Source organism: Lepidochelys olivacea, assembly GCF_965140295.1.
Source record: "Lepidochelys olivacea isolate rLepOli2 genome assembly, chromosome: 1".
Classification (NCBI taxonomy): Eukaryota; Metazoa; Chordata; order Testudines; family Cheloniidae; genus Lepidochelys; species Lepidochelys olivacea.
Window position 1 is genome coordinate 219,390,305 of NC_140411.1, and position 12,716 is coordinate 219,403,020.

The 12,716-nt window shown below is 48.4% G+C and overlaps 1 protein-coding gene across 3 annotated transcripts; it reads left to right on the forward strand.

The window, feature by feature from the left end:
• Positions 1-36: 36 nt before the first annotated feature.
• On the forward strand, positions 37-8,206 carry LOC311522798 (uncharacterized protein). Of its 3 annotated transcripts, none has more exons than XM_084632286.1 (4): positions 39-192; positions 1,528-1,623; positions 2,036-2,166; positions 4,457-8,206. In XM_084632286.1, the coding sequence occupies exons 3-4, from the start codon at positions 2,100-2,102 to the stop codon at positions 5,974-5,976; spliced, it is 1,587 nt and encodes a 528-aa protein (XP_084488412.1). In that variant the 5' UTR covers positions 39-192; positions 1,528-1,623; positions 2,036-2,099; the 3' UTR covers positions 5,977-8,206. The 3 variants fall into 3 exon arrangements, with proteins under 3 accessions (XP_084488411.1, XP_084488412.1, XP_084488413.1); XM_084632287.1 differs by lacking the exon at positions 39-192 and adding an exon at positions 1,124-1,435; XM_084632285.1 differs by lacking the exon at positions 1,528-1,623 and having other exon boundaries at positions 37-192.
• Positions 8,207-12,716: the final 4,510 nt, after the last annotated feature.

Here is a 12,716-nt window from a genome sequence, read left to right on the forward strand (position 1 = left end):
TTCCTCGGCTTCCTGTGCCCGGGCGGTGGGTCCCGCGGAAACCTGGCCTCCGCAGCGGCTGGGCCGCCCGTGCCCCGCCGAGCTCGCTGCCCGCCGGAGCGGGGAGTGCCTGGGGCAGCCGGCGGGGCTGGAGGCAGCGGGCACCGCCCCCGGGACACACCGGAGCCGCAGCCTGAAGCGGGGCTGGCAAAGGCAAGGGACAGGGGACTAGCCCGCTCAGGGCGGCTGCAGCCCCGCGGGGGCCCTGTTAAGCCACCGGGGCAGGGGCCGCCCCGCGTGTGCGGTTGCAGGCCAGGAGCGTCCCCACCCCGGAGAGCGCCGGGGCAGCAGCCTGGCGGGGCCGGCGGCTCAGGGGGCCCCTCGCCCAGCGCAGGTCTGCGCGAGCCTGAGCCAGGGCAGCGGCGTGGGGCGGGCGGTGCAGCCCCGCCAGCTCGGGGGAGGCTCTGCGCTCTGGGAGGGACGGAGGGTAAATGTCACCCAGCGGGCAGAGGGGGGCAGCGGGGCTGGGGGTGGTCGCTCATCGGCAGTGGCCGTGTCCCAGTGAGTGACTCTCCCGTGGCAGAGCTGGTGTGTGCCCCCCCCCCCCCCCCCAGGATCCAGGCCTTCTCTTAGAGCGTCTCCTGCTCTTTCTGGGGTCTCCATCTGCCCTGTTCTCTGCATTGTTTCCTCTCCTCCACATCTCTGCTCTTTCATGTGCAGAGTCAGGGCAGACCTGACCTGGTCCTGAGCAGAATTCCTCATGCTGAACTGACAGGAAATGCTAGTGCCCAGCAGCTTCCCAAGACAGAGAAAGGCCTGAATCATGGGAGACAAGGGTGGGAAAGGTTTCAGAGGAGCAGCCGTGTTAGTCTGTATTCGCAAAAAGAAAAGGAGGACTAGTAGCACCTTAGAGACTAACCAATTTATCTGAGCATGAGCTTTCATGAGCTACAGCAGAAAGTGTCCCTAACGGTAGCTGGAGGATTTTTAAGAGCATAGATTAAATGCATTCTGACATTTAGGGGCCTGATTTTCAAAACGAGAGAAGCCCACAACCATGTATAAAATGGAGAGCCTCATTCAGCTAACAACTGTGCATGCAAAACAGTATTTCAACAAGCAAATACTCTGTTGGTATGCATAGTTGGTAAATGCATGCATGGTTATACTGTTGAAAATTGGTCTGTGCATCAGTCTGTCCACAGTATGCAGCATAAACAGCCTTCTTCCTTGTATGGACCCAGCCAACTATTAATGATTCATAGATATTAAGGCCAGCTGGGACCATTGTCATCATCTAGTTTGACCTCCTGTATAACACAGGCCATAGAACTTCCCTGAAATAATTCCTGTTTGAGCACATCTTTTAGAAAAACATCCAGTCACCCACCTGCTAATGGCCCATAGTCGAGGAAACATTTGGCCAAGAAGATGTGTCTTGCACTGTGTTCTGAAGGTCAGTACAGTCAAGCTGTGGTCTGACACTGAAGAGGAGCATTTCTGTAGCTGTGAATCTTCATCCTAAAACATGCTGTTTCCTGTCTCCAGGAATGGAAGTGTAACAAAAGCAAAGTGAGAGCAAAAGTACTCTAGATGATCTGAGCAGTAGTAGTGGGACATGGACAGAGAAAGACAGCCACTAAGGTAGGTAGGTTCCAAACAGTGTAGATCTCTATGGATAAAAAACCACCACCATGAATTGCACCCAGAAGAAGATGGAAGCTAGTGGAGAAATGGAGAATCAGAAAGTGAAAGGGGGGGGAAAGAGCCTATTTCCTCATTCATCTGGCATATCTAGGGCCCTTCCAATTTCACTGCCTGAGATCTACATGGGAACAGAAGGGCATAGTCCCATAGGACTCTGAATTTACCCACATCACAGATGAAATATCCAGGGGATAGATAAATCCCCTATGATATACCTGCTGTGCGGTCCTTGGGTTATCACTGTGAATTACTCCTACAGAGACCAATTCTCCAGCTCAGACTTTGGGCTTCAGGTGTTAGGATGGGACTGAAGCAAAAGATGCTGAGTTTATAATGCTTGTGATTTCAGATCCTGTTGAAGTCTGGTGATGTCTTGTCTGTTTCTTCTGTGAGGAGAGGGATATTTTAGGGGAATGGCAGAAGGAGTTGTATCAATGCCTGAGAGAGAAGACTATAACAGGTTATCTTCACTGGGTAAATGTAAGTTTTATTTCTTTTATTCCAAGCTGCATAATCTCTGAACTATCTGGATTTTCTGTCTCTCTTTAGTATTTATATGCCCCTCCAATAATGTAGTATCTGAGCTCCTCACAATCTTTACTGTATGTAGTCTCATGACATTCCATGAGGCAGGGCAGGGCTATTATCCCCATTGTACAGCAGGGGAACCAAGGCACAGAGAGGCTAAGTGCCTTGCACAAGGTTACACAGGAACCCAGGTCTCCCAAGTCCTAGGCTTGTGCCCTTCTACTGGACCATCTTCCTTTCCCTGGCCTCAGGGCCTCCATTAGCACGTTTGGATTTATTAAGAGTACACATCTTCTCCAGCAAAGGGTACTGGTGTTAAACCATTTACATACTTTTGTAACACACTCTCAGGGACCAACAACGGAATATAATGTCTCCCAATCTCATTTCCCACAAACAGGCTATAAAAGTCCCAAACCAAAACTGATATCTCCAGTAGAACCAAGAGAGTCAGAGCTGTGGGTTGTGGATCTTCAGGACTCAGTGGATGGAGCTATTCCTGAAAGCCCCTCCCCAGGCGAGTAGTAATAATCCAAGCTTCCTCAAATGAAGTGACAAGATGGAGACCCTTTCTAAGCTGCGGAACTGGATTTCCTTTATAGGATTCACTGTGTCTTGGCCAATGCCTGACAAGCTTCTGCCTCTCTCTCTGAAATCACAGTCTTCCTTACCCCTAGTGAGTCATAGGTGTAACTCCATTGATTTTGTTAGCATTATGCCAGCAGAGGATTTGGCTCAAACTTTCTGCGTTTGTGATTATTTCATTTGGGGAATGGAGCCTTAATATTCATCTTTCCCAGCCTCTAACATTTGTTTTAGGGCAGGCATTTCCTCCTTTTATCCAGTTTTTGTGTTGAAACACTGAACTATTCAGATAACATCACACTGGGAGGATCCAATGGTTGTGTCTCCCTAGGTAGAGTTATCCATGTAGGATATAAGGCAACACAGCTCTTCCCTAAGAGCATGCTGCATGGAGGGAAACTCCCCAAAAGAATGTTGCCAGAAGAAGCAGCCAGGCACAGATAATTTGAAGACAGACAGCTTTCCCTTGCAATCAGTTCCCACTGATGCAGAAGTGGAATCTAAGATCACGTAGCTACTCCCACCAGTATCACATCATGCATTGTCATGCAACATATTCCCCTTTGTACAAAAGACTTCCATCAGGGATGGCAGCATAACTGGAAAAGTATGACATGTACTATGTAGCAGTAGGTTCCAATAGCTTTGCTAATTCAGTCAATGCAATTTAAATAGTCATATGATGCATTGTAATGTTTAGGCCTTCAACACTGTTTCTTTCCAATTGCTAAGAAACCAGGCTGCCGCCTTATTGCGTGATCCCGAGACACTCTTCCCTGTTCAACATAAACACTAATCAGTGAGTGCTAACGTTCATGGTGGTTCTTACTCGCCGTGTACACATTGAATTCTTCTCCTTAGGTGTAGTCGCACTTTAAAGAGTGCTGTGTTAAAGACCGTGTTCAATTATTGCTGATATGAAATCTTTACCTCAATACCCACAAGTTCCCCTTCACCAGTAGTACTTCCAAGATCCCATATGACACCAAGTTGTGAGACCGAGAGACAATCAGATTTTTAGACAATCAGTGAAGATTTTGGAGTTGAAATGAGACTGAGCTCTCCTTTCTCAGTGAACTTCCCCTTGAGATGACTGGGATCCCAGTCTGGAAAGCAAAGCCTTTTCTGATGGCTCTAGACTTCCACAGGAGCATGTAGAGAATGAGGTTCTGCACTCTCTCTATGTAGATCCTGAGAGTTAATTTTAGTTTTTCTTTCCGAACAAAACTCTGCTATTCCCAAACTCTGCAATGGGGATTGAAAACCCAAGCAGATAAGGCTTGATGCTCAGAAGTGCTGAGTCCCCACAGCTCCAATTGGCTTCTGGAAAATCAGGCCTCAGGAGTCTCAAGTTGGACACCCAAAGTTAGTGGACACTCGAAAAATTGAGCATTTTCCTTTTTCTTCTCTCAGCAATGTTTATGGTGAAATATTTCATTCTCCCTTAAAGCGGTTTCACCTGTTCTAGCACCACCAGCAGCCCTGGAACGTGGAGCCACTTGCATAATGTGCCAGCTAGAGTAAGTGCTTTCTGGGCTAACATCCTGGGAGAGATGAAGGACTGCCTCAGTCACACTGTACTGCTGGGAATGGTTAGTGGTTTCCTTCTACTAGCAGCACAGGAGGTCACATCTAGATTTTCTTCTTCTCCCTGCAGGTGGTGGGATCCTGAGCAGAACTGAGAAGCATCACAAAGAAGGTCGTGAGAACCTGAAGCTGCTGGGAATGTTATTGGGGAAATCAAAAGAGAGAGTTTCCCAGAGACCTGACCAGGAAACTACCTGCAAAGGGCAGCACAAGTCACAAAAGCAGAGGAGAAACACAGCCAGGGATGAGGGAGGTACCGCAAGGAAACATGAAAGGACTTTCAGGGAACTGCGCAAGCCCCATGTGCCAGAGAGGTCGGAGACAAGTGAGGGACCATGTACGTATTCTGTGTGTGAGGAAAGCTTCGAGGGGCAGAGAGACCTGAATAGCCACAAGAGCAGCATTCACACAGGAAAGAAAATGTATAAATGTAGGGCCTGTGGGAAAAGCTTCAGGCAAAAGCAGGAGCTCTCGGCACACGCGAGAGTCCATGGAGCCGAGAAACCCTTCCCCTGTGCTGAGTGTGAGAGGAGCTTCAGTCGGCTTTCCCATCTCACTGTACACCAGAGAACCCACACGGGGGAAAGGCCCTTCTCCTGCCCTGAGTGCGGGAAACACTTCAGCCACCTCTCAAACCTCACTAGACACCAGAGAACCCACACAGGGGAGAGGCCCTACAGCTGCCCTGAGTGTGAGAGGCGCTTCAGTAACCTGAGCAGTCTCACCACCCACCTGAGGACCCACACAGGGGAGAGGCCTTTCACCTGCTCCCAGTGTGAGAAGAGCTTTGGTGACCAGTCTAATCTCACCACCCACTTGAGGACCCATACTGGGGAGAGGCCCTATGTGTGTCCTGACTGCCAGAAGAGCTTCAGCGACCAATCGACTTTCGCCAAGCACCAGAGAACCCACACGGGGGAGAGACCCTACCCCTGCCCCCGCTGCGAGAAGAGCTTCATCCATAGATCCCACCTCACTACGCACCAGCGGACCCACACAGGGGAGAGACCTTACAAATGCCCTGGCTGTGAGAAGCGCTTCAGCCAGCTCTCCAACGTCACCACCCACCTGAGGACCCATTCGGGAGAGAGGCCCTATGTCTGCACCGACTGTGGGAAGAGCTTTGGCGACCAGTCGAGTTTGAGGAAGCACCACCGGACCCACACGGGTGAGAGACCCTATCCCTGTCCCCACTGCGGGAAACACTTCAGCCAGCTCTCCAATCTCAACACCCACTGCAGAACCCACACCGGCGAGAGGCCATACATCTGTCCGCACTGTGGCAAGAGCTTCAGTGAGCAGTCGAACTTGGCCAAGCACCTGAGAACCCACCCGGGGGAGAGGCCCTCCCCTTGGCCCCACAGTGAGACGAGCCTAATGCACATCTCACAGCGCTCTGTGCACCAGAGAAACCACAAGGAGGAGGGGGCCTACAAATGTACCGACTGCGACAAGGTCTTCAGCGAGCAGTCGGACCTGGTGGAGCACCTGAAAGCCCACCCGAGGGAAAGACCTAACAGTGACAAGAGCATCATCCAAAAATCATCTCTGGTGAAACTTCAGAGGCTTCATCAGAGATTGAAACCATAGGAGGCTGGAACGCTCCTCTCCATCCGCTTCCCTCTACCTGTGTGTGTATAGTGATGTGCGCTGGAGGAGAGGGAGTAATGGTTATAGAGAATCTGAGAAATACACTCAGTCCATTCACTCCCAAAGCCATCGACATCTCCCCGGTCCAATGGAGGAGCTCCTGAATAATGTGAAGGAGCTTCACCAGTGGCCATTCCCTTACCAGGCTGTCCTGGAAGAGTGTCAGGAGGCTACCCATCCTGTCCCCATCCCACCCACAAACCCATTTCGTTTCCCTACTCCAACTTCCTTGCAGTTGTTCTGTGTGGCAGGGGTTGGCCTCCCGAGGGTCTCTGCATACTGTGTTGAGAGGTGTTGCTGAGGTGCGTTTGGCATTCCCCCAGGGTTGGGAGGGGCATAAGTGAAAATGTCAGTTGAGGTTTTTATTTCAAATCTGATTCTGATCTGAAAAGTGACTCTGTAAAAAATGGTATTGTGAGGTTCCGTGTTCATTGTCTTTCGGTGATTTGAGATCAAATTTGCTCCGTTTACAAGTTAAAAGATGGTTATTCTAACTGTTAGCCCTGCAGAGTCAGTGAGGTATATGAGAGTGAATCTGGGGTTCTTTCTGGTTTGTACATCATCATTGTCATTGGCAATAAAAATTCTGTGGTCCAAATTATGCGTTCATTTATGCTTGTGCAATCTGCTCATTTTGTTCAAAGGGGTATCTGAGGACAGAATTTAGTTTTGCAACTGGGACTTCATTTACAATTCTGTTGATGCACAAACCAGAAGAGAATCCAGCTAACTCCCACAGATTCAGTTTGCTGCCCTGCAGTGCTAAGACAAATAAAGAGCAGTAAAAACTTACCTGAGTTATTCAAGTCAGCAGCTATGTCTCTGAACACCAGCAGGGAGCAGATGTGTGGGGCAAGAAGATGCCATTTTTGCATAGAGACTTTTCAAAGTAGAAGTGTGCTGTGGGCACAGTCCAACATCACATTGAAGTCAACAGCAAGACTTCCATTGAGCTCAACAGGCCTTGGACTGGGCCCTAAAAGGTTTAATATGGATCTTGAAAAGGCAGATCAAGTTGGTCACAGATGTTCCAGTGACAGCAAACTCTGCTGACTAGATTTTTTTGTTTTTATTTTTAAGTAATATTTCTTGATCCTTCCAGAAGCCTGAATTTGTGGAATCGCTTTAACTTTGCTGGGGTGTATAATAATTTTCAACTTGGGTTATGTTTTTGAAAAGGGGGGAAACGCTGTAAACATCGTGTCATGGTTCTTGCCTGCCCCCATTTTATTGCCCTCGTCAGTGGAAATTTAGGTATGAACAAATACGTTATGATATCAGTTTTGTGAAGGTGGTATCCTTTAAGCCTTTTGCTACATGAATTCTGAGAACAGTGAAGAAGTCAAGAGAGGAAATTGGAGAAGAAATTTGTGAAATGTAAGTTATTGGGCAGGGTATGAATTGGGTTTGGGAAGAGGAAAAATTTAGTTAGGCAGCATTTTGACTAAAATGCCCTCTTTAGCCTGGCAAGATGCTCTCCAGGGGGCTGATCCAAAACCTATTGAAATCAATGGAGAGACTCTCACTGATTCCAATGGGCTTTGGATCAGGTCTTGGTAGTACAAGAGAGGCCAGCTAAGGCCAGGTCTGCCCTACAGACTTATATCAGTATGACTTTGTCGCTTGTGGGCTTGAAAAATCCACACCCACGAGCAACCTGGTTATGCCTACCTAATCCCCCAGGTAGACAGTGCTAGGTCAATGGGAGGGCTTCTCCACCTGACATAGTTATCGCCTCTCGGGGAGATGGATTAACTATGCCAACGGGAGAAGTTCTCCCGTTGGCATAGGAGCATCTTCACTAAGGCGCTGTAGCGGCAGAGCTGCACTGCTGTAGTGCTGAACATGAAGACAAGTGCGTGCATCACTTTCATTCCTCTCATAGGCAGCTACTACTCCAGTGTGGATTTCTCCAATGGAAATTGTGCCTGGCTAAATTCAGCCAGCTTTCTGTTGTTTTATATAATGAGATGAGTGCTTATTTGTATGGCTGTTTATTCCCAGGTCATTATATACCATAGACTGGGTTTTTAAAAATGGTATCTCTGCCATCACACCGAGAAAAAGTTATGCCCTTTTCAGGAAGCCTTTTCTTTCCTGACTCCCACATACAAATGGATAATACTGATATGGCTTAATAAATGTATTCTGACATAATTTCATGGTATGTCAGATTAGAGTTGTGTGATGTACATTTATGGTTTGTTTATCTGACTAAATAGCAAAAAAAAAAAAAAGTTTTAAGAGTGTTCCCGTAGGAGCATCGCCCTTTTAGGTGTTAAATCTGGTGTTTTTGTTTATTACTTATATCACATTTAGAAGCCACAATTGAGAATGGGGCCCCATTGTGTTAGCTGATGTGCACATAGTTAGAAAAAACAGCCTCTGCTACAAAGTGTTTACAGTTCGTGTAGACAAGGCCGGCAATAATTGGAGGAAGAAGTTTTGTTTTCCCCATTTTACAGATGAGAACCTGAGACACTGAGAGATTCAGACTGAGATCCTCAAAGCTATGTAGGTACCTAACTCTCGTTGAAGTGTCTAAGTGACTTGTCCACGGTCACAGAGAAAGTCTGTGGCAGAGCCAGAAACTGATCCAAGATCTTCTGACTCTCAGTCCTGTGCCTTAACCACAAGATCACCCTTCCCCTCTAATATAACAGTACCGTGATCACTGTGCTCTTGATATAATTGAGTTGGAGAGTCCATGCCACACTGTTCTGCTTCAATACACCTTCACAGCCACTGCCCCCTGGCTTCTATGAATCTGCTCTTCCCCTGGGTGGGGGGTATAGTTAATCAAAGGAAATTAATATAAAGATAGAGGTTGCTGATATTCTCCTAAGAGATGGAAGCCCAGGAAATGTGAAAAATATCTGTAGAATGGTTGAAGGAATGGGAAACTTGAATTTCTACTTGGTAAGTAAACTTCACTAGCCTTCAGAATTCTCCCAGAGTGGAGAGCCTGCTGGTAATGACTGGAGAGAGCAGGAAGATCTCTCAACTTTTAGATAAAAGGGTAATCTATACTAAACTACAGCTGGAGGAAGGCCCTCTCCTCCTGGGTTGGTAGGAATTCAGCCCCCCTCCCCTAGGCACTCTCCAAGCTCCCCTTCTGGATTAAGGCAATCGAGGACATTAGACACACAGCAGCATGAAGCCTCTTACCCTGTGACCCTACCCTTTGCTTGGGCACTGCCTGCAGCCCCACATGCGTTCACAAAGCATGTAGCAGTGATGGCAGCGTTCCTGAGGAAGTCAGGAGTTCAAGTGTTTCCTTTCCAGGGTGACTGGTTGGTGAGAAGGTCTGTGCCTCAGGTGTTGTCTAGCGTGTCAGTCATCCAGTCCACCTTGGACACATTTGAGTTGCTCTTCAACACAGAGAGGTCAATCCTGTCACCTACAGAAAAGGAGAGAGTTTCTAGGAGCTCTCTTGGACTCAACGGAAGCTAAAGCCTTCCTGCCATAGCTAAGATTCCAGATGATGCTGGCCATATCCTCAAGCTTCTAGGGCATGTAGCCTCATGCATTTATGTAGTTCAGCAGCCAGGCTCCATCTTCGGAAACTGCAAAGGGGCTGGCATCAGTACAGCCTCTAGACATGTTAGTTCGGGTACCACACAAATCTTGGCCTCTATACTGGTGGACAGACCCTACAAACGTCTGTGTGGGGATTCCGTTTGCTCCTCCTAACTTCCATTGAAGCCCATCTCCCTATGAAATCTCACAGTGATGTCTCTCTTTCCCATCTCAGCCAGATTGATGCTCTCTCTCCACATGCATTTATACAGACAGCAGCTAACAAGTTATATGTATTGTGGCAAGGCACCTTCTTGCTCTCAGCAGCTTTTAGCCTTGGTGAGACGGGCTTGGGGTAAAACAGTCCCTCTGGGCTGCACAGGGGCAGTCCGTCCTTCTCTCAGCAGGTCTTTTGGGCCTGTTTCTCTCTCTTATGGGAGGGAATGCAGCCTCCCCTCCTGGTGAAACTTGCTGTCTTGCTGCTCCTTGCCTACTGGCAGCTTGACTCCTTCTCTCTCTCCCTCTTCTCCCAACAGGGGAGGGTTTAAAAAGGTCTCAGGGAGCCCATAGTTGGAATCAGCTGATCCTAATTGATCTCTGGTAACCCTCTTCTCAGGTGAGCCTGATTGACCTGTAGTCACCCCTCCTCAGTTGATAGGGAGGAGGGCCTTTTAACCTTCTGGGACTGTTTTCTGCCCCCCGCCCCCCTTGCAGCCATCTGTCCTGAGTTTATCACATATCCCCACCACCCTACCCACCCCCCCACAGCCCCGCTCAACATTACGGGGTTGGACTACTTGGGTCGGCAAACAGTGCGCCCTTGACAGGCCATCAGTGTTGCCATTCTTTAGCGACAGTAACCACCTTGGTGCTCTTGCGTTTCTTTCTTTTTTTTGGTGCATCCACTTCAGAGGGATGTGATCCGGGATGGAGATTTACCCTCATCAGAGTAGGTAGTAGCATAGGCTTTTTACGGCCCACTTTACCACCAGGCATTCCTCCTCTACTACAGAATATTTATGTTCTCTGGGCAGGCATTTCCTACTGAGGAACAAGACTGGGTGTTGTTCTTCTCTGACCATTTGCAAAAGGACCGCTCCGAACCCAACCTCGGAGATAAAGGTTTGTAAGATAAACTTCTCAAAATCTGGGGCTACCGGCACTGGGTCGGTGCAGAGTGTGGTCTGCAGATCTGCAAAAGCCTCCTTGGCAGCGCTGGTCCATCTTACTCTGGGCTTTTGTTAGGTCTGTTAACGGGCATGCCCTGGTGGCAAAGTGGAGGATGAACTGCCTATAGCATCCAATTAGTCCCAGGAATTCTCTGACCTGTTTCTTCTGGACTGGTCGGGGCCAATTCTGTATTGCCTCTAACTTGTTCAATTGGGGCTTCACCATGCCCCTCCCCATGATATACCTGAGGTATTTGGCTTCTGCTAGCCCAATCGCATATTTGGAGGGATTTGCAGTTAGCCCCACCTTCCTCAGGGTGTCCAGGACTGCTTCCACTTTTCCAAGTGCATCTCCCAGTCTGGGCTATGTATAATGACATCATCGAGATAGGCAGCTGCATACTTGCCATGTGGACACAACAGCTAGTCCTTGGGAAGTTGCGGGAGCCCCATGTAAACCAAAAGGGAGAACAGTGTACTGATACAGTCCCTCTGGTGTTGAAAAGGCCGACTTCTCTTTATCGGGGGGGGAAGAGGGGGATTTGCCAGTAACCTTTGGTCAGGTCAAGACTGGACAAAAATCATGCTTTTCCCAATCAAGTCAATTATCTCATCTATCCGGGGTATAGGATACACATCAAATTGGGATACTTCATTCAGTTTCCGGAAGTCATTGCAGAACCTCATACTGCCATCAGGCTTAGGTACTAGGACAACTGGACTGGACCATTGGCTATGAGACACTTCAATGACTCCTAACTTCAGCATTTTCCTGACTTCTGTCTTGATCTCTTCTCTTTTTGCCTCTGGGATCCGGTATGGCTTGACATTCACCTTCACTCCAGGTTCTGTGAGGATGTGATGGTGAACCTCGGTAGTCCTGCCTGGCTTTTCCAAGAATACGTCCTGGTTGCATTTGATCATGTTGATCATTTCAGTTCGTTGGACGGGGTCAATTCCGGGGATATTCCCACTTGGCTGTACCGGTTGTTTTTGGGGGGTGACCCTAGAGTGACCACATGAGCTTCTGTCTTGCCAAGGTTTCAACAGGTTTATATGATAGCTCTGTTCCAGCTTCCGGCAGCCAGGCTGTTGGACCTTATAGTTGACCTCTCTAATGGCTTCTATTATTTTGTGTGGCCCCTGCCACCTGGCTAGGAGCTTGCTCTCCTCTGTGGGTATGAGCACCATTACCCGATCTCCCACCTGGAATTTTCGGATCATCGCTCGGCTATTGTACTATGTCTGTTGGGCCCCTTGCACCCTCTTTATGTGTTCCCATACTACGGGGGCGACTTGGGCTATCCTGTCTTTCATCTGCAACACATGCTCGATGATATTTCTCCCTGGGTTCAGCTGTTGTTCCCAACTCTCTTTGGCAATGTCCAGTCTGCCATGGGGGTGGTGACCATATAACAGCTCGAATGGGGGAAACCCAGTTGAAGTCTGAGGAACCTCCCCTTATAGCAAACATTAGGTATGGCAGCGGGGCATCCCAGTTCTTCCCAGCCCGGCTCACTACCTTCTGTATCATGTTCTGTAATGTTCTGTTAAAGCCTTCAACGAGGCCATTGGTCTGCGGATGATAGACTGATGTTCTTATGGTCCATATGTGGAGCATTACACACAAATCCTTCATTAATTTAGACAAAGAGGGGGTTCCTTGATCCATCAAGATCTCTTTGGGTATCCCTACTCTAGAAAAAATGTGGATTAATTCCTTAGTTATGGTCTTGGACATGGTGTTTTGTAGGGGTATGGCCTCAGGGTATCTAGTAGCATAATCTAGCACAACCAATATGTGCTGATGGCCCCAGGCTGCGGTCTCCAGTGGGCCTACTAGGTCCATAGCTATTTGCTCAAATGAGACTTCAATAGTCAGCAGAGGTACCAAAGGGGCCCTTATGTGTGGTCGGGGGCCATGTAATTGTTATTCAGGACAGGAGGCACAATATCATTGGACCGTCACATAAATTCCTAGCCAAAAAAATC

What these genes read in the sequence shown, in the direction of transcription:
- LOC311522798 (XM_084632285.1), top strand. Translation starts at nt 2,100, where the DNA reads ATGGCAGAAGGAGTTGTATCAATGCCTGAGAGAGAAGACTATAACAGG. An exon ending in GTTATCTTCACTGGGTAAAT is followed by an intron (nt 2,167 to 4,456) that starts GTAAGTTTTATT and finishes TTCTCCCTGCAG; the next exon opens with GTGGTGGGATCCTGAGCAGA.